The sequence below is a fragment of the Rhinopithecus roxellana genome, chromosome 10 (genome assembly GCF_007565055.1).
Source record: "Rhinopithecus roxellana isolate Shanxi Qingling chromosome 10, ASM756505v1, whole genome shotgun sequence".
Lineage (NCBI taxonomy): Eukaryota > Metazoa > Chordata > Mammalia > Primates > Cercopithecidae > Rhinopithecus > Rhinopithecus roxellana.
In genome coordinates this window covers 30,738,972-30,761,689 of record NC_044558.1, presented here as the reverse complement: position 1 = coordinate 30,761,689, position 22,718 = coordinate 30,738,972, and the positions used below count along the sequence as shown (strand labels likewise).

At 33.2% G+C, this 22,718-nt stretch overlaps 1 protein-coding gene across 9 annotated transcripts in view; it reads left to right on the top strand.

The window, feature by feature from the left end:
* PPFIA2 (PTPRF interacting protein alpha 2) overlaps positions 1 to 22,718 on the top strand; it is a 516,520-nt gene that overhangs the window by 446,168 nt on the left and 47,634 nt on the right. For 8 of the 9 annotated variants that reach the window (XM_010383657.2, XM_010383658.2, XM_010383659.2 and 5 more), the window contains one exon: positions 2,124 to 2,217. In XM_010383657.2, the coding sequence (XP_010381959.1) occupies positions 2,124 to 2,217 (94 nt within the window). Of the gene's footprint in view, positions 1 to 2,123; positions 2,218 to 16,114; positions 16,124 to 22,718 lie in introns of all 9 variants that reach the window. The other variant, XM_010383660.2, reaches the window with a different exon arrangement.

Here is a 22,718-nt window from a genome sequence, read left to right as displayed (position 1 = left end):
GTGATACTTAAAAATAACTTTACTTACAATGGCCTTACGTCTCATTTGTATTTGGCATTTTTGAGCAGAATGTAGTTCCAGTAATCTATCAAATGCTTTGAAAACAAGACACTAGATTTTGAAATACTCCCAGTATTTCTAAGTTCTTCATGCTTTTTATTTTTGTTTATTTATGAGAAAATAAAATATCCAGATTTAACTCACAATATTCCTACATTTTTCTTTGCTTTTATTTCAAGTTTTATTATTTAAAAATGTGATTTTTTTCTATTAAAATTTTGGGTATATGAATAAATTTAAATCATAATTTAAATGTTCTTGTATTGCTCAGAGGAATAAAAGCCTGATTCATCCAACCACCTGGTGGCTGAAAATGTTTCACTGTTTATTGAATATGTCTGCCTCATCAATCTCTATGTCCCCATATGGACCATTCAAGAATGTTATAACTTTTAAATGACTCATTCATTTTCATTTACATTTCAAGAGAACATTTTTATTATTATTTGAAGACTATGAATAATAATTTGTTGATATACAGTAAGGGAAATATACAGATGAGACAAATAAAATGAAAATATTCACTCACTGTACATAGTGGAAACTTTCCCATTTGAAAGTGTTTCCCAAGACTACTTTAGTCACCAGTGGAAAACTTTCCTAATCCATACCAAGAAGAGAAATCTTTCATAATAAAAAAAGATTTAAGTACCTGTATTCATTAAACATGTGTATAATAAGTAAAACAAATGTTGGCCCTCAAACTCCACATCTCTGAATTAGATCTAGACAGCAATAAACGTGTTCTTAATTAAAGGTGACTTTTAAAAAATTATACAATTCAGTAAGAAGGTTATCAGGAATGAGATTAATTTATTTCTATCAATGCTCCAAAGTTAATATTATGCAGTACTATAAATTATTTGGTAAAATAAGTTATTAAAAACAGTAACATCAAAATTTGCTTCTGGCACCTTGGTAAGATATTTTACTCTGCTAAAGAGAAACCATATCTTGGTCAAGTCCTGCAAATGTTAAGTAAGGAAGTGCTCACTACAATGAGAGAAGAGCAAAAGTTGTCTTCGATAGTCTTATTTACTGATATGGTGATGAAATTTCTTGCATAGCCTTTGTAAGAGTTTGTAGTAGCTTAAATCTATCTACCTAATCTTGACCTTAACTGGAGTTTAAATTTCTTTTATGAAAAAAATTATATACCTTAACCCATTTAAAAATAGTAAGCATTTTCATTTAGCTTGACTTCAGAACATAGGGAGTAAGTCCTTATTTTTCAATTACGATAGATAATTTATGAATTAATTTTGTAAGTTTAGAAATCCTGTGATATGTGTTTAAAATACATCACACTTTTCTTCCTTCCTCTTTTTATTACAAAGTTGTATGAGGTATACGTATTATATATTGACACTAAATGAGAATTTATGACCTACTGGGTAATAGCTATTTTTATCAAGCTCTTTTGAAGAAATTTAGAATTTTTTCAAAAAATATTATGAAGTTTAAAAAACAACACAAGAACCTTCCCAGAACACATCAAGTTATGGAAGTAAGAGAATATTGGAGTCAGCCAGTAGAGCAGAAAAAATTTCCTGGAGCAGTCTATGAAGAGCTCTTAAAAGTCAGCAATAGCCTCTCCATTCTTTCAACTTGTAATGGAAAACATATACTTGAGTTCCTACCCAATTGACTATCATTTATCCCATTATATGTGAAATATTGCAAATACTTCATGTGTTGAAAAAATAAACAAATATCACACACTGCATAGATATTTGCACTTATTTTCCATAGGAAAAGTATAAAAACAGACTTTAAGACTTGGGGACAGTATATTCAAGTGTCTGTCAGTGTACAGGCCACATTCATTATGTTGCCACTGGGTGCAACAAATTGTATCCCCATAGGTACTGTTTTGTTTTCATTTTCTCAGTGTATGTTTATGTACGTACCCATGTGATTTTATGCATGTTGGGTTAGAAATATAAGGAGCATTTTAAAGTGTTATACTAAACAGTTGCTCAACCAAACGTTTAACAACCTGACTTCAGAATTGACACAACCTATGCAACATAATCTGAATACTTAGTTACTTCTCTTCACAGGAGGCTTTATGGAGACTGAAGCTGCAGCTCAGGAGTCCCTGGGGTTAGGCAAACTTGGAACTCAAGCTGAGAAGGATCGAAGACTGAAGAAAAAGTAGGTTTGGGGATTTTTTCCCCTCTTTTTCTAACTTTTACTAATTCTTTATTATTATTTATAGGGAATTAAAAAGAGAGTGGTTGGAAACAAAAGAACTATATTGAAGCCAGTATTTTCCAGATATTACCTAAAACCCTCAGGGCTTATGTTTCCTGGTTGTGAGCTACTGTTTAAAAGAGCATAACAGTATTTGGCCTGTGGTGGAAATAAGCAGTTTCTTCAACGTAACCATCCATGGATGTGTTTCAAAATCCTTACAAGTAATGCAAAACCCTATTGATGGTAAAAATTAATACCTGATTGGTATGATAAAATGAGATCATACCATCTACCTTTGTTTTCTCTCGTGGCAATTATAAGTATCTACTCTTTGAAACGGAGTAAAGGAGAAACATTTCTCTGACTGATTGAATATAAACTTATTTTAGACTCAGAGCAGATTGTTTTGCATCTGTCAGGAAATTGATAGTGTATCTTTTCATTCATATATAATATGGAACATTTAAATGACTTGCAACGTTGGCAAATTTTGAGTTGCAGCAGCTGTTGGAAAGCAAGTAGGTTCCGAAATAACATTTTAAAAATACATAGTAACATTTTCATTGACAAAATGGCACCTTTAGGACATGTTCTTTAAATGTAAATCAGTTTCTCTTTATTCCAGAATCTATTGGTTGATTATTTCTTTTCCTTCTTCTCAAATATTTCTTACATTGTGTTTTTAGTTTTCACATTTTCCTTCTTTCCTATGAAAGAATATTCACTGCTTTCATCATCATTTTGTAGCAGATAGGCTCTTAGGACTATACTATACAGGCTAATCAATTGACTTCATATTTTGCTTTCTCACTTGCTTTGTAAATGTTTACTAATAATGGGGAAGTATATACTTACAAGTTGCCGAACAACTCACTAACCTAATTGTTTGTTAGTTTGCTACTTACTAAAAATTACATACATATATCCCAATTCAGTAGGAACATTGTCCAGAAAAAAATGACCTTGAGAACATCATTATTTCTACAATATAATCAAATGCTCAGCCATAATCAATAATGTATATTTATTCTTTAGTTACTGATCACTCAAAAATATATTTAAATATTATCATAATCTGTTTCAAATGTCTTAATTTTGTTTAGTCCTATCAGTTAGTGATATGCTCTATTTCATAACTATTTATTGAGAAAAACATTCTTCTAAAAAACACTTTCCTCTGTTAATTTTTTTAAATGTTGGCAGTTGATTTCAAGTCTAAAAATATATAAATGATCAAAACCCAGCCTGACTAATGGAAACAGTTTATTTCCCTTAAAAGTTAATTCTCATTTCTCCCAGAGAAATACTTAACAAAGAATGGCAATCTGAACAGCTTTCACAATTGCGTATAAGTCTGATACTGAGGCAGTGCACTGCATTCTTTATTAGTTGTTGATGGAACCAACTGAAATATTTTTTTAAATAGCTACTAAAGATAAACATTTCAATTTAAAATAACATATTTAAAGTTTAGCTATTATTATTATTATTATTACTATTATTATTATTATTATTTTTTTTTTTGAGACGGAGTCTTGCTCTGTCGCCCAGGCTGGAGTGCAGTGGCCGGATCTCAGCTCACTGCAAGCTCCGCCTCCCAGGTTCACGCTATTCTCCTGCCTCAGCCTCCGGAGTAGCTGGGACTACAGGCGCCCGCCACCTCGCCCGGCTAGTTTTTTTGTATTTTTTAGTAGAGACGGGGTTTCACCGTGTCAGCCAGGATGGTCTCGATCTCCTGACCTCGTGATCCGCCCGTCTCGGCCTCCCAAAGTGCTGGGATTACAGGCTTGAGCCACCGCGCCCGGCCAGTTTAGCTATTATTAACCTTATACACTGTTGGGTTGATTTGATAATAATTTTATAGACTCATTTCTCAACTACTAAGTACCCTCACAGTCAGAAACAAATACTAGTTCTTCCCTTAAATATCTTACCCTGCTTGACTTTGGGTTTTATTTTGCAACATGTATTGGCAAAATGTAATCTGTAAAATGTATTATGTAGAATACTTCTTTTAATATTAAGAAGAATATTAAGAACATTCTATAAGGCAAAAATGGCTAACATTTCTTAGTACAGTTAGTCCCCATGGATTAATGGTATTTAGGTTCAACTGGATTTAACAAGGCAAGTCAGAGATAATTAATGAAAGCACAAAAGTATTTCCCTTATTTTTGATTATCCCATAGCAATAACCCTATGAGCATAAATACGAAACCAGTGTTCAAAGGACTTATATGAATAATTGTTAACACCTATTCGGAACTTTCATGGCACTGTGGCTTGATTTCTGGATTACCAGAGAGTAAATTGTCTTCATATAATGAGTTTTATTAGAGATAGACAATTTACTTTTAAATTACATTGTTTCAAACTTTATTTCTATTGAATTTTATGTCATTAATTATTAATATTATTAAATGTTGACAGCCTATTCTTGAATTTTTCCAAGTGTTTAAAATTTCATTTAAACAATTCCAATTTTCTTTCTTTTTAAAGAACCATATCCTCTTTCAGTGCACTTTGATGAGTTATGCTCTTTTCTGTGTTCAAATTTCATGTCTGCTAGTCTTCTATCAAGATGAAAAATAATTTTAAGTACATTTTTTAAAAAAATAAGTAAAAACAAAAAATGAAGCAACATTTCTCATAATGTTGAACACTATAGATTGTACGTATACAGTTGCAACCTGTGTTATCCTATCAGTTGTTTCTAAATTCTATCCACTGGCCCAGCAAAATGGTGTTTCCAGGACTTAGTACTTAAAACAGCTATGCTCACTATCCCATAATTCATAGCAGAGATTCAGTAGTCTTTGTGAGGATAGCCAGAACTAGACAATATCTTATTTTCAAATTTGCTAGGATAGCAGCTATTTAGAATTGACAGTCTGTAACTTTAAATTTAATTGGGAGAAATCTCTAGAGGAGTTAATTATGGTACATTTTTTAAAAAGCCATATGGGGGAGTTACTTTCAGAGAGCAGCATTTAAGACATTCCAAATTCTTGCAAAGTTCAGAAATTTGTAACTTGGCAGTCCTAAACAAAGGTTTAATTTGAGGCACACTTACCATCCAGTAAATTTAACACACATAGGTTACAACAACTTACAAGATTTGTGTTCCTACTTTAATTCTCCTTTTTCTTTGCTTTCTGGTCCAGGCATTAGTTTTGCTTATATTTCTCTCTATTGTCTTATTATGAGAAATAGGAAATCAACAACATTAAATCTACTAAACCACCCACTAGTCATGAAAATCTTGTCTTGTCCATCTTTACCTTCCTGGGTATTATTAAACAATTGCTGTTGTTTCATCGGAGTAACATGTAACTTCGGCCTAAAGTCAATCTATTGTTGGTCAGCCTAGTTTGCCTTTACTTTGCCTCATCTTTGCTGTACTTTTTTTTAAATCATCAATTCCATAAATTTCTCCAGCAGCTTTATGTAGAGTATAGTTAACCTATAATAATTGTGTCAAACTAAAACTCAGCTAGTAATTCTTTGAATCCTTCGCAGTCATTTTCTTGGTTTTTCCCCTTTAAAAACTGAGCAGTTTCTCTGTAGGCTCCTGACATTTAAGGGTGAGTCACTTATTCTCAATATATAGTCTCAGTATTAACATTATAATTCTTCATAGTTTATTCAATGTGGACTTCCTGTGGGGATGCCATGACTCTCTGAGATCTTATCCATCACTCTCTGTTGGATTTCTTTGAACTCCAGGCTCCTTTTTTATGTAACAAAAACATCTTCTCTTTTACTGTTACATTTAGAACAACCAGACCTGAAAATTTCACTCCTTTTCTTTTATACCTTTCACCCTCATATTTAAGAATGTATTTCCCATTCTTAGCTCTCCAGCCTATGTTTTAACCTAAAAGCTTCTTGTTCAGGAAGGCCGATTAAAGCCAACCACCCAGGCCAGTAATGGTGACTCATGCCTGTAATCCCAGCACTTTGGGAGGCTGAGGTGGGTGAATTGCTCAAGCCTAGGTGTTTGAGACTCAGCCTGGGCAACAGGGTGAGACCCCATTTCTACAAAAAATAAAAATACATGAGACAGGCATGATGGCACGTGCATGTCCTAAGGCTGAGACAGGAGGATTGCTTGAGCCCATGAATTCGAGGTTACAGTGAGCTACAATCACACTGTATGGAATGATAGATGGTCCCTTATGACTTAAAACCTACATGTGCCAGCCCCCCCAAAAAACCTGTGTTTCTGAATGAGGTCCAACTCAACAAATTGTACTTAGAGACTATATTTGGTATTTTAGGGCACAATAAATAGAAACTCTCTGCTTTTCCTAAGTTCCGAATTTATTTGTTGACTGACAAAACTGTCAATTAGAAATCAAACTGTCAGCCGTATTTCCAATAAAGCTGGCTTAGGTAAATAGTGGGGGGAAAAAAAAGCATAACTGGAAACCCCAAATAGTTAAATCCACCTAACACAGAAAGACCTGGTTAATCACAGACTTTCAGGTTGCACAGGTATAAGCACCACATAATATTAAAAATAATATTTATGGTATTATAATTTCATAAATCTGTTACTTTAGAATCAAGAACTAAGAGCTTACAAGGGTATTAATAAAATTTAATGTCATCAACATTCTTGCTTAAGCAAGTTTTGAATCATCAGTGTTAATTATATTTGTATTATATATCTCATTACATTTCTTACTTTTCTCCCCTGGAATATATTTAATTTCCAGTTTCACATGTCAGCGTCTCTAGAAATGTGATGATAGGGCAAGTGGCAAATTCCTTGAGTCATTAGAGACCTGAAAATATATTTTACACCTAACATTAGTTGATAATTTCCCAAAATATAGAACTATTGGTTAAAAATAATTTGTCCTCAGAACTTTGAAGTTACGGCTCTTCTTGCTTCTAGTTATGGCTAATGATCAATTGATTGCCATTCTTTTGTATATAGCATGTAGGATTTCTTTTTCCTCTCTCTCTGACAGTTTTTTAAATTTACTTTTGCTTTATCTTTGGTGTTCAGAAATGCCATAAGTATGTGTCTATTCAAATGTTTTGTTTCATTTTTCTACTTTATATTTTCAAACTGAAGACTTGTTAGGCTGAACTATTTGACATCTGTTACTCTAGAGGATTCACATTTCTACACTCAACTTTGATTCCAAGAAGCTTAGTCTTACACAGACTTCTGGGATTAAAGATAAGGATGTCTGTTTCAATAGTAATTCACCTCTCTAATTCTCAAGACAGTTCTGAATAGGAAGTGAACATATTAAAATTGACAGAATATCCACTGAATAGTTTTTTATCTCCAGCAATATACATGATGAAATATTTAGCTGAATTCTTTATCTGCTAATGTTTTCTCTGGCCTCTTAACGTTATATAATTTTTTTGGTACAGGATATATCCATGCTGAAATTTTCACTATTTTTATAACTTAAGTTGAAAGATATCATACGAATGTTAATATACTGACTAACTTATCATTTTCAATCTTTAGTTACAATATAGATAGTATATTATTATACGTTAGACTTTTATATGTATTCTGAATGGATAACACTGCTAAAGGAAAATAGATTTCATATGCAAATTAATTTTTCAATATCATTAAAATGAAATTAACACCCCGATTCAGCTATCAGCAGCATCCTTTCCCGAGAAACAGTTTATCCTTGGAGGAAAGCAGTCACACTTAATCACTACCAATAAATCTTTATGTTAGAATATCAAAGACATAAAAGTGAAGCTCTATAGATTTACTTAATTTATTCCCATCACAATCCTGAGGGTCTCCTCAGTGTGTAATCTTTAATGTGTTTTGAGACTGCACTTTTAATCTTTGGCGTTTGGCAGGTTCAGAGTATACATATCTGTAAGCAAAATACATGTCATGGAAAATATTTTGTTAAGTGCCTATATGCCAAATTAAACTTATAAATGAACTGTATTCCAGAACTTAATTTGTAAGATGTGTTAGAAGCTCTGAGTACATATTCCCATCTAAGTATTCTATATACACAGAAAGTAAAAGTCTGTGCTTCCCCCACAAAAATTTGTTTTGTAGGCATGCAGTAGGAACTGTCTCTGGGTAGATAAAGCAAAAAGAAGGGTTCAGCTGCATGATATTAGATTATCTCACAGATTACAGAAACAACAGATTGCAGAAGCAATAGAGTCAAGATATTCCCCAAACTTTGACAATAAGATATCATGAGAGATTTTTTCCAGCCTTGTCACAAACACATATATTCTCCTTCACCCCATTCCAAAAATAAAGTCCTTAGATGAAATCCTTTTAAGGCCTAGTTTGGAACAGTTATTTGTGCTTTGATCAGTTTGTTTATTTTAGTCGGGGGGTTATTTAGTACAGACACAATTACTGCGGGAAAATTCCTGGGCAACTAATTCAACGAATATAATAATATACAACATTTTAGAACCTAAACCCAATGCTTTCAAAATTTCTCTGGGAAAATGTGTCCCAGTTTCCTACTTGGAACTCCAGAAGCCTGTCTCCTCTGTTTTCACTAAAATAGAGCTGCTGTTGGCTTTGCCATGTGATCATGCATAGCCCTGCCTAGCTCCAACCAAGGACAATTATAAGAATTCCCTGTACGTAAGTAATAATAATATCCAAAGGATAAAGGTCAAAATGCACTGAAATTTGTTAGTAAAAAGAAAGCTAAGGGAAACCAAAGTGTTCTCTTTTAGATATACTTAGATACATTGATCTATTTAGAGGAAGGAAAACAGCACAAAAGGAATAGAGTTGCTGTTTTGAGCCAGCAGTGCAATGTTAATATATCACAAAGAGTAGAGCAGAAGCCCTCTGCTGTCTCCATCATTTCTGCCAGGAGAAATATTTTTGATCTGGAAAGAGTAAAATAAAAATTAGTCAATGAAAATTAAAATCAAGATAGTTACATATAATAGAAGATAATGTCATTTTCTAAATAAATTCGTATCATTTATCTTAATTGATGTAAATCCTGGATTCATATTAACAGAACATGAAAATGATAATTTTTCATTCTTTTCCTCAGTATGTCCCAAGAAATGTTTTAAATTACTGATATTTGAATTACATAGTTCTGTTCTTCAAAGAGCGTATAGAGAGATGGACATGAAAACTAATTATTGCATTTAAGTATTTCAGGGTTCATGATCACTTTTTAAAGTCTTTGTAGAGAATGAGAAAAGTGTCAGAAACCCAAAGGCACCCTAATGTTCTTATTTACAAGACATTCTCCCAGCTAAAGACAAATAACCAAAGGGGCTTCACAAATGAATTGATGAGGACTAAGTGAAAAAGAAGGTGGCATAACCCAGCACTTTCACACATGATTTAAGTAAGAACATCAGATTTGGCAAAATACAAAGCTAGAAGGCATAGCTCAGTTTTTAGATAAAGAATATGCTTAAGGATGATTTTTACAGAGGCATCCAAATCTGACAAGATGAAATTTTATAGGGGAATTTTTATACTACTGCAGCCAACTTCAAGACTATACTTACTGATTTCTTCTATAGGGGAACATATAGAATTTACCTATAGCTCCTACAAAAAAAGTTTCTACAAAGTAGGCAAATGAGCAATGCCTGACAAATAATTTAATGTTTTTCAATATCCATAAAAGCAGTAACAGGGTCAAAATTCTATGCATTTGCCAGATTGTAGCTGGGTACTGTGTTCATTTCTGGAAAATATACTTAAAGTAGATGTATTAAAACCAGCATATGTTCAGAGGAACATGACCATACTAGTGAGATGACACAAAGCCATGTCTTCAAAGACTGGTAGAAATAGGAATATGTGGTGTATACAGAACAAAGATATAGACGCTGCCAAGAGAATGAACAACCAAACGTGTTCTTTATGGCCTTGTGATAAGACCTTGGGCCAGAAGTCAGGGGTTACTACAGATAAATTGAGCTGACTGTAAGATAATTATTAACAATCACAAAGGTAGGAAGAAAAAATTGACCACCTAGAAAGGGAGTTGTTCACTGTAATTATGTCTAATATAGACCTGACAGGCATATGTACATAATAGGATTATGGAGGATTCACCTTTTGGCTGAGAATTTGTACTATGTGCTTTTTAAATTGTCCCTGCCCTGAGATTCTGTGATCCCCTATAAAATTCAGAAGAGACCTGAACAGAGGAGAATCTTTGAATTTTTAACATATAGACGCTGGCATATTATAAGTATTTAAAATGCATTTCCCAAATAATTGAATGCATATACAAAAGCTGGACAAGGAAAGAACTCTAGGATAAAGAAGAAAACCTGAAAAAATATAATAGGAATTAGGGCAGTGATTTCTACCCAGATGACCAAACCTGAAACCTGGGCTTCCTCTTTGCTTCTGTTCTTCCTTGTCCTAATTCTTCCTCTGCACACGTCCATGTACTATTACCAAATCTAGTTAACTGCATTTTTATAAACCTCTCAAATCTGTTGATTTTCTTCTCTCCAGCTCAAGCCATCAGACTACAATAGTCTTTCTACTTCTAGTCTTGCCTTCCTGTAATCCATTATTCAGCTAAAGAGACCTATCTAAATCTTATTTTTTAGCTGCCTAAAACCCCTCAATCACTCCCTCACAGCCCTAGAATGAATTTCAAATAGCTTTATGTAGTCCATAAATCCCTACATTATCTGCTTCCTGTGTATCTCACTAGCTTTATCTCTCTCTGTTTCCCATCTTCCCATCTTGCACTTCATGGTCTTGATATGCCTAATATCTATTTTTTTTTTTTGTTTCTGATTACTCTTATCTCCTTGTGTGCATATATTCTGCTTCATGTTTTCCTCATCCTTTGCATGCTAATGATGTTATATATTTTATATGTAATATCTACATAATAATCACATTGATTAATTGTAATATGCTAGGCAATGCACTGTTCTATGCATTTTACATCCATTATCTCTAATATTTTTCACAAAGCCTTTAATGTAAAAACTGCTATTTTCTTTTATGCATCAAGAAATATAGCTTTCCAGGCACTGTGTTATACAAAAATGTAGATCTCCAGAGCCCAGTTTTCCTTGGAATTATTTAGTATCTAAGAATAGGGCTTTGATTTACAGAATATGTAGTCCAATCTCAACTGTACCTAGAATATCCTATATAACTTTTAATGGTCCAAATAGGGAGTGAATGAAGAATTCCCCAGTTTCGTTGTACTCTGGAAAGGGTAGCATATTTTTTTCCTCTAGAGAATAATTAGTTTCTTATCTGCCCCTACCCTATCCTTCAAAATGAGCAACAAATGTATTCAAACCAACATGCTTTTAAAGAGTGGGGGTGGGGAGGATTTCAAAACAGAAGATGTAGATGTTTTATAAAATTGACTTTTTCTGATATAATTAGCCACACATAATATTCCAGTGTTTGATATAAGATATAATCATACTAATGTTCCCTAATAAATAAGCCATGTAAAGAATTTAAATGTGTGCTTGAATCAATCTGAATTATTCATTCAAGTAAAACTTACAAGAGAGAATCTAATAGCAAGAATAATTATGGATTTTTAAATGAAAAAAATCAAATTAAAGTACATTTAAATATAATGCTGACATCTTAATCTAGAATTTGTTCCTGCTAATATAAAATCCCGTATAAGCTTTGTATAGTATTTTTTATAAGATCTTTGGAGATTTAGTTTCTTCCCATAGTTATTTCAAATGAGCCATTCATGAACCGAATGTTTCTTGTCTCCACACTTCTAAGAAGGGCAGTAATTATGTATAGTCTCTCTCTTGCCGGGATTTTACAGATAAAAAGTTCAATACAAAAAGACTTCATATACATATATGAAGTGTGTGTGTGTATTAAGTATATTTTTGTACACACATACACAAGCATAAAATTAAATATCTTTAGTTCAGATTCTCCATAATTGAAATTTTAATTTGAGGCTTAACTGTATTGAGTTTGCTAGGCAGATGAATAACAAAATTCTTAGAGCGATAAAGATTTCTTAAACTCCTTTAAGTAGTCTCGAATACTTTAGTTATTTGAAGTCAATATTAACTTAGAGAAAAGTTATTTTTAATGTGATGGTGAACCACACTTAAACTTCTGAACCATTTCTTTCATTTAGAAGAATCACTAGAAACATGCTTAAATATTTGTCTGTAAAGCCCCATCATCTGTCTTTAAGCAGGAATTTTAAGCAGTTTTTGACATCACCCTGATATGCTCTGATATCCACATAGATCACCCATTCACAAACTAACCTTTTGGTTTTATAACTTTATTGCTTCCAATGTTGTTCACTACCCCAAGTCAGACACTCTTCATGGTACTATTCTGAATCTTGTCATCACCACAAATCATGCTTCTTTCAAACTTACCAATTCAAGCATCCCATTTCTTGCTAATCACAGTCTTCCCACCTTTGATCTTGCTTTATGAACTTTTTCTTCCATCATCTTTATTTAACCTCTATCCTTACCAGTGCACTATCCCCTTTCTATTTTCCCCTCTCTCCTTGTTTAGCTTAGAGTATGTCCGTAATTTCAGCACCCTCAAAATTTGTTAAATTTCTTCACTCTACTTTCATTTGGTCACATCTACATATAACAACCACACCCAACGACGAGATTTGTTTTCTCCATGTGTACATTTTGGCACATCTGTGCTGTTGGAGAAAATTACAGCAGGGAAATTAGAAATAGTTTTGTCGTGAAATTCAGCACTGCCTAGTAATCCCAAGAGTTTTATTTCATTAGTGTTGTTCTACTCTCTGCAACTCTTGTTAGAGACCTCCACTCTCCTCAAACTTGTATCTTCTTCTGATGAGTTTATATTCTAGCTTAAGGAGACAGAGAGACAGAGAGAGAGAAACCATCCAAGGGCCCTGAATTGCTTGATGCCAAATATATACTAACAATTGCCCCATGTGTCTTATTATAGAAAACTAGGCTATTCTCTTCTTACTCAGATCATCCCTTTCCATTTTCTTAGTCATTTTGTGCTGAATTCCCCCTTGCTTTCAACTTCTGCTCCTGTCTTTTTTTTCCCCGCCAGCATTTAAACATTCTCAACTTTCACCTATTAAAAAATATTTATTTATTTTACTTTTCCATTTCAGTTACCAGCCATTAACTACTCAATTTGGTGTTAATAACTGATTTAAAAATATTTCTGAATCACCAACTTGAACCTTACAAAGCAAGAGTCAATTATACTCCAAACGTAAAACTCTTTTAATGAATTGTTTCTTATTTGAAGTTTTCAATCCAGAATTGACTAGTTTATAACAGGAGAAGGTCCATTCAATTGTAGGAGATCTGGAAGATCAAGGTGAGGAAACTGAAAAGTTCAGGGCTCTCATTTTGAAATATAAGACATAGGTTTGCTGGTAATTTCTTCTTCTCCTGACTGGATATATGCTGACGTTGCCAAGGAGAACATAATGTCAATAATTGCATCGGATCTCATTCATTAGATGGTAACATAACCTGTTTTTTTATGTTAATTAAAACTTACTTGCCTATTACTCACAATGGTCTTTAACTGAAGGATATTTATTGTTGACAGAATCTCTCTTACTATTAACATAGCCTTGACAGTTCTGAAATGGAGAGAAAAATAATGAGGCCATATGCTACTGTAAATAAGTATCTGTAGGAAAGAATGCATGTAAATAAGTATCTGTAGGAAAGAATGCATGTAAATAAGTATCTGTAGGAAAGAATGCATCAATATTTACTACAAGAAAATTAATCAGAAAAAAAAACTTCTCTGCAAATGTATATTACCTCCTATATGAAGTTTATAATATATTAGTACAAAATATGGGTCATTTATAACTATAGATTTTTGTCTTTTGCAGAACACATTTGTTTGAAAGTCATGAGGTGAAATTCTTAACATTCTGAAGTGATATAGCTGCTTGAAATTGTTCTTAACTTTATTTACTATGGAAGAGAAGAAAGTTCATAAAAACTATGAGAAATCAGATAATTTATATAAATTCATAACAAAATAATAGAAATTTGTGCAATGCTTTTTGAGCAGTTACATTTTTTAACTTGTGTTTACATTTGTGTTTTCTGTTTATTTTTGTATTTTCTCTTATATTTTATCTTTTAAGGTATTTATACTGATTAAGTTTTTTATTTTAAAAAATGATGAAGGACCATCTGATAAATATTACTGTTTCACTGCGTGCAAATTTAATCAACTTGTTTTATAGGAAAGTGATTCCTAGATAGCTAGTAGGCTCAGAAAGATTATGTTGTCCATGGTGATAACTAGTTCCAAATGCTTTTGGCAAATTTCTTGGAAAGCTGAGAAATTGCCTATTTTTTCTGAACCCATCATAGAGTTCACAGGTATGTTGACAAGAAAACCATTTTAAACATCTAAAAACTATATCCTTTTGGTCTTAATTTCATTTCTGTGGGGTGTATGATGTGAGAAACATGATAACTTTCTTGGGACAGTGTAATGCCAGTGTTTCTGAACATTTATGTTTTTGTTCATGTGAAAATTTAAGGAGCTTGCCACAGATGCTGTGGAGTTAAGGCCAAAAATATGCATTTTTTTTCAAAGTGCCAATTAAATAAAAAGTACACAGTTTCTCTGAATGAATGCCTTGAGAGGAGGCATGTGCAGGGTGTTCCATTGCACACCAATCTTTTCTTTAAAATAATTGTTCAATAAAAAAGGAGATGCTCTAACTTGCCTAATTTCTGACATAGGAATTTCTGCTTTCTATTTGCTGTATTGAACATATTTTATGAGTTGTAGTAACAATTTTATTTTTTAATAATTAGGCTATTATGCTTGTAATATATTTTTAAAACAATATTCTCATGGATTTTTGTTGAATTATTTAACTTCCATATTTTCTCAATGCCTCTGCTACATCCAGGGAGCAAGGGTTCTTCAGAAGCAATATATGTATCAATGTTGTTTTAGTGATGATTTCTGGTAATATTGGTGAACCAATATAATTTATGGATTTTTCCCAAAAAACAACATTTGTAAACACTTATTCAAATAATTAAATATTTCTACTACTGAAAAAGCCACAATAGGCATGAACTTGATGTTTATTTTGCCAGTAAAATAGAGGAGGAAATAATGTGGCCACGGAAGAAGAGGAATAGAACACTTTTACACTTTCTCATGTTCTGATTACTAGCCATATATATTTACTAAAATAGTAATTATTATTACAGCATTGATTGGAATAATAAATTATGGATCTGGAATGGACTTTACGCATTTCTGTTGCTAGGGATTATGATGAGGAAATTGAAGACCAGAATCTGCTAATAATTTTGACCAAATTGTGTATGAGAACTAGAATCTAAGTTTTCAGTTCATCAAACTAGGAAGGACTTTCTTCACTTCAAGTTGCTGCCTCTTCACATGTCTACTGTTCTTTCTTTTTGGGCCTTAGCAGTTGGCTTATAAAAATAAAAATCCAAGTGCCAATTAATAAGTTATTGTTTCTACTGGTAAAATAACATGGAAGTGGCCTGAGGTAAAGAATGTCCTTTACCAAGATTCCTTGATTTCCTCCTGGGATGTACTCGAGGCTGGGAAAATGTGATCATGCATGTTTCAGAGTGGCTCATACTCAAGACATAGACTTATTGGTCAACTATTAGAACTACCCTCAACCTGACTATGCTTTTGGACGCAGTGAGTATGTGTGTCATGATGAAATACAAAATGGCACCATGTCTTTCTCATACCTGAGCTTTCTCACATCTGAAATAATGCTCTTGTTTTATTCCATGGCTTTCTTTGGATTGAACTGTATCCATTAACATTTGTGTGCTTTTCTTTTCCATCCATCCTTCTCCATCTCATGAAAAGCACATCTGGGTAAGTTGAATCACAATGGCTGCTGAACATGTTTATTTTCAGCACCATCTTTTTTTTTTGTTTTCAAAGTATTACTCTTTTGAGTTGTGACACAAGCTGCACTGCCTCTGACCTGAAATGAAAATCGTAAAGTGTATTTATTTCCACACAGTAAAAGGAATCATTGGTTCAGAGAAATGTTCACATTTAAATTAATTTTGTGAGCTTTCGGGCACTTGTATTTCTTCAGTTTTATTATATACATGTCAAAGACATTCTAGACTGCCTTCCCCTAGTTTTCAAATAATTCCCTAAAAGGTCAATGTGGCAAGCAGCCAGGCTCAAGTCATACTTTCAGACCACTCAGGTACTACTGATTGTGCTGCCTGTCTGAATTGCCCTGTACCTTTCTTAATGCTCCACCTGTGTTATGTTCAAGAGACAAACTTATTCATCAACGAATAGAACTGCACATATCCGAAAAGGGTTAAATGCTGTTCTTCCTGCAGAGCTTTTGCATATAGAGAGCCAAGAATAATCCTTGGTTTTGGTTGAATGTGTGTTATTCCCATTGTTTCCTGTACTACTAGTTGATTTCTAAAGCTTTAAAAACCTGAATTACTCAATTAATGGCTTCAAATTTTAAATCCTTCTCTTTGAACTAAAATTAGAGTATTTATCTATTCCTAACACAAATTTGGCTTCAAAGTAAAAAAGTAAAATAAAATATGCATAATATTTAGATTGGTGTAGACTACTGCATTTGTAACATGGTGAGCTATTAAAACACTTTGGACTGAGAAGAAGGTATTGCTTTTAAATTTAAAGCAGTGTTATTTTCTATCAATAAAATGACTACAATGAGATACAATTATCCAGGAAACTATGAAAAGTATTGCTAGTTGGCTATATAAATATTTTGCATGCCAATATAAATTCATTTACTTTGTAATATTACTTTGTTAACTAGTAAGGTTTATATTATTTTTAATATAATGTTAAGTTACAGTTGCCATTAACAAAATGATTTAGTGATACAGTATTTGCTTCAGTTAGGATATTTTACAATATTGAGGAATTAAGGAAAGCTCTAGTAAGGTGTTCTTAAAAATGCAAGGCAGGTTGTGGTTAGAGTACTAGTCAACGATGTTGGCCAAATGAATGTTGTAAACTCTTTTTGAAAATAACAAATATTCTCGACATTGAGTTTTAAAGCACAGTTTTCATGTCATCATGTAAATTCGGTCTTCTGTTTTCTAATGATTTTTAATTTCTCCGAGGAAAATAATTTCCTCGGAGAAATTAAACTTAATTCCTCTCATTCCTTATTGAATGAAATATTGAAAAACAATGAATGAATGGTGCATTTTTATTAATGGACTGTAAGAAACTGATATAATGGCCTTCATTCTAAAATTCAGTTTCTTATTGTCTTTCACGTGCTCCTTGGACTTAAACATTTTAGGACCTCAACATCATTTCCCTAGTACAATTACTGAAAGAGAGCTTTGGAAATATAATATCAGGGAAGATAGTACAACATAGTGAAGATGACATAAGAAGATATGAGGAAGAAAGAACACTGACTTAGGAATCAAGAGATAGAGTTTAAGTTCCATCTTCCCCACTTATTTGCTACATGCCCCTGAGTGACTGAAATATTCTTTGTACTTACTAATATTACTATCTACTTATCTCCCACAACAGTATGAGAGAATATGTGTACCTTCAGAAGCATACAGACTATAAACTTCCAAACTGAGTAAAAGATGGTATAAAATTAGATGAAACACTAGAGCAATCTAATCTAAATGGTATTCATATAACCTGAAAAATTACAATATTTTCCAGTAGGTACCCAATTACTATCCAATTACTATTAGGAAGTGACTGGCATATACAGACTATGGTGTCTTGCAAAAGTGAAATTGTTTAATGGGGAGTAATATAAGCCCCTCTCATTTTCAATAACAGCATAAATAATTATATGATTCAATCATATTTGTGCGTATGTGTGTGTGTGTCGGGGGTATTTATATCATTTTAATGGTTTTGAAAATAATTAAATTCAAAACACAGTAAGGAAGGAGATTATGTAAATCCGAACTCAATTCACAAATAAATTTCTTTCCTGAGACTATGCCCTATATTTCAGAGAAGCTAGAAGATAAAAGGTTTAAATATTAATGAATTTTGGTTTCAGTGCAATGAAATTATTTGAAATCTAAACAACTTAGCATGTGTTACTGGAATCTGAATAAAACACTACTTAAATGTGTCATAGATTTTCATACATTTTCACCAAATGTGAAAATGTGCAGTAATAGGATACACAGGCACACACACATTTGCACTTGCACATACACAAAATCACAATATGCTGTGCTTTCAAAGCAACTCAAATTTAATGTTGAATTTGAAACTTAATTTTATGAAGCTAAATATGTATAGTTAGGTAATCAATCTTCTGAAGCAGCTGATTGGAATTTGTAACATATTTCTGTTTAGAATAATTATGTTAACTAAGATATACATGTTCAGCTTGCAGATGTTAAAAAAAAAAATAATTGGGTTGGCACCATACTGTATTCGCATTTGCTGACCAGAATTTCAACTAGCTTCTCAAATGCGTAGTTTTAGTTTTCACAGACTTAATTTAGTGTGGATTCCTGAATAATAAGCCCATTGTTTGGTTGAAATTTGAGGAGGTTACATCCTATTTACCCTCTTGAATGCTGAATTTTAGTGGAACAATATACATTTTATAATTAATAACAGTGTGAAGTCTGTGCACATTTCCTGCTAGCATTGTGTAAGGAAGATTTATTTTCTGTGCTGCAATACTAAGCATTTTACATTGTCACATTATTTGACTTACATTTTATTCTTCATTCTTATCAAGCCACATATTTATTTCTTCTGGTTTTATCAATAAGTACTTGTTATGTGCCATAGTAAATCAGTAGCTCTGAAGGTAAATTTTTCAACCAGAGAATTATTTTGTATGGTTATTACAAAATCAATTGAAATGAAATGAATGGCAACAAATTCAACTTTTCTATCTCATTCATTTAAACTAGGCTAACTTTTCTCTGGCCAAGATGTACAACCTGATATTACTAGGGAATAACAAGAAAAGAAAAGCCACAGTTCGTTTGTTCTTTTATAATGCTGAGGATTGAAATGTGTGACAATAAGAAGGTAAAGACCTTATGTATTAACCAGCAAGTCAAATAAATGTATGCCACTTCTAAAAATAAATGAACCATAGGAAAAGAAAGAAAAGTAGGAGACCATTATTTTATTTTACACTTAAAATAAGGAAGGCACTATTATCCTCATTCTTCAGTGATGAAAAATTTCAGAAATGTTAATTGGCTAAGAGATGGCATGGCGGTTAAGAGAGCTGACTCTGTGGACAGGTTATTGGAGGTTCAAATTCGATTCTGCAACTCGATGGTTCCGTGACTCCAAGTGGCCTCTGTTCTTCAGTGTTCTCATCTGCAAATGTGTGTCAATATGTATCTTATTGGATTATTATGAAAATTAAATGAGTTAATACACATAAAAACAGGATGGTGCTTCATAGATAGTAAGTGATAAATGCACATTAGTTATTGTTTTGTGTGATCCAAAGCCTAATTTGTCTGCATCCAGAACCTTTGCTCTTCAAAACCACTATATTACATCTCATAAGAATATGAAGTGGTTCAGATGAAGAGGAGAGCACATTAGATGCATCTCAATTATAGCACTTACTGTATTAAATTGTAATACAATTTATTTAATTTTATTTAGATTGCATTTTAAATTTTAAGTGAAAGTATAATAAGTACAAGTATAATATATACAAGTTATAGTATTTGCATAGAAGAGAGAGTTAATTCTGCCTGGGAGAGGACTTAGAATCTTAATAGAAAAAATAAAGTATGAGTTGTGTCTGAAGGATAAGTTAGAGTTGTTACTATGGTGATGTAAAGAAGGATGCTCTTGGCAGAAGAAAAGGGCATATAGCAAGTCATGGAGGGGTAAAATAGAATGAGGTATTTGGGGAATAGCAAGTATTTCAGTGTTGGTTGAGCAGAAAAAGCCAGGGAGACAGTCAAGGGTCTTTTTATAAGATATTTGGCCTTTATTTTGAGAACAGTGGGGGAAGCTTTCAAGCAGGTGAGTCTTAAAGAAAGATTTGTGTTTGGGAAGGTCTCACTGGAGGTTGGAAGGGAGAAGTTACCAAATGAGAGACAGAGAGACTCTAGGAGCCCATCAACATCATCGTCAGATGATAAGGGCTTAAACAAAAGCTTTGGCAGTACTCAGTCAGTTTACCAAATTTCTTTCTGAATGTTAGATACAACATTTTAATCTTTTCCTGCAGCCAACCTGGCTAACTGTGATGCAGAATTCTTATTTATTTTTAAGATGCAATGAACAATTGGAAGTTATAAAAATATAGAATACTTAAAAATGCCCTATAATCAAGCATCCTAGGTGACTGTCAACATTGTGAGTTTTTTTGGACTATAATTTAGCAGTCATTCAAAAGATGTTCTTGACTAGTGCATCCAAAGAAAGATGCATGATACAGTTTGAAGACAAACTCTCATTTCCAGGATTTTACTCTCTTGGATTGGAGATGATGCCCCAGGCACAAAAAAATGATTTCTATGGGTGAGCTTGACATATTTTAAAGTAGAAGATTTCCATATTTTAAACGAGAAAAGGATAATTGTAGATTGGGCTGATCACAAAATATTTCAAATAAAAGGGAAGCCAGGAATTAAGTAAACACAAGGTTGTTGATAGTTGAAAAAGTAGCAGTCAAGTTATCACCTCTAGGAAATGGTATTTGCAAAGGTGGAATTGGTAATGCACAAACTGTGAAAGTACTTTTCAATTCTGGTTAGAAGGAAAGGTAATTACATAATTAAATCAAGATTAAATGAATATCTTTGTAATGAAGATTAAAGATAATTCTTTAGATATTTGAGGAAACACTGAAAGGTGTTTAGAGGACAGTGCTATAATTATCGAAAGTAAAACCTGGCCAGGCACAGTGGCTTATGCCAGTAATACCAGCACTTTGGGAAGCTGAGGTGGGCAGATCACTTGAGGCCAGGAGATCGAGACCAGCCTGGCTAACATGGTGAAACCCCATCTTTACTAAAAATATAAAAATCTAGCCAGGCGTGATGGCATGTGTCTATAATCACAGCTACTCAGGAGGCTGAAGCAAGACAATCGCTTGAACCTGGAAGGCAGAGGTTGCAGTGAGCCGAGATCACGCCACCACACCGCAGCCTGGCAGACAGAGTGAGACTCAAAAAAACAAAAACAAAAAAAACAGAAGGAAAGAAAGAGGGAAATAAGGAAAAGAAAGAAGGAAAGAAGGAAAGAAGAAAGAAAGAAAGAAAAAGAAAGAAAGAAAGAAAGAAAGAAAGAAAGAAAGAAAGAAAGAAAGAAAGAAAGAAAGAAAGAAAGAGAGAGAAAGAAAAAGAAACTCACATTTATTGACCATTGCCTTTGTGGGAGGCACTGTTGTAATCATATTATAAATATTTTCTTATGAAACCTTCGTAAAAACCCTATTAAATGGGTACTATTATCAGCTTCATGGTTTCACATGAGGCAACTGAACCACAGCAAAATACAGTGACTTGTTATGGATGCACAGCCCAAAAGGACACACAAAGGAATCAAGCTCAAGCGATTTGATTTTAGGAGTCACTTTGTCACCCACTCTGCTATAAAGTCTATCCTCCAAGCAGATTTTTTAAAATATCAGTGTAAGAAGCCTGGAGGTAAGGACCAATTAAAGGCTGAGAAAAAAGTGTGGTGTCAGTGACAGTGGAAAGTAAAGGAAGAGGCATTGGGGAAAATGACAGGCATCAAATAGAAGGTGAATGAAATGGCCATCATAAGTGACAGAGGGGACAGTGCTGTATGGTATTTGGACAGTCATACCACAAATCGGCAGTCCCAGAATAGCATGCTAAAGTAAGCGGTCTGTGAATAAAGTATCTTTTCACTGACAGAGATAAACCACCCACATTGGGAAGAATGAGGAGGAGGCATACTGTTCCCTTTGGTATGTGACTTTTTTGAGTAACTAATTTCATTTTTCACAATTGCTAATACAAACACTAACAAATTCAAGTTTTACCATTTCAATATAGTTGCCAATAGGATAGCTATTTATGGAAAGGATTGTCTAATAAGTAATTTTAAATAGTGAGACATGGCTGATGCCTACAGATTATGGTGTAGAGGAAATAAGGCTGTGTACATACAGTGAACTGTTTACCACAGTCTTGCACATGATATGAGTGGCATCACTCAAGGGATGGAGAAGATTTGAAGGGTATGAATTGAGGAAAGGCCATTCCAAATGGAGAGAAAGTCAGTAGAACAGAAAAGGTAAAGTGCAAACAATGGTGGGTATCCATTATAGCTAGAGAGAAGAGATACAATAGGTAAATCTGGAAACACAATTTAGGGGCAGATCAAAAATGACCTTGAAGGCCATTATTTCAATAGTAAATTAAAAACCATTATAGAAATTTGAGTTATATAGTAAGCTAATAAATGTTTACTTTAAGGAGGCTAATCTGATGGTAGC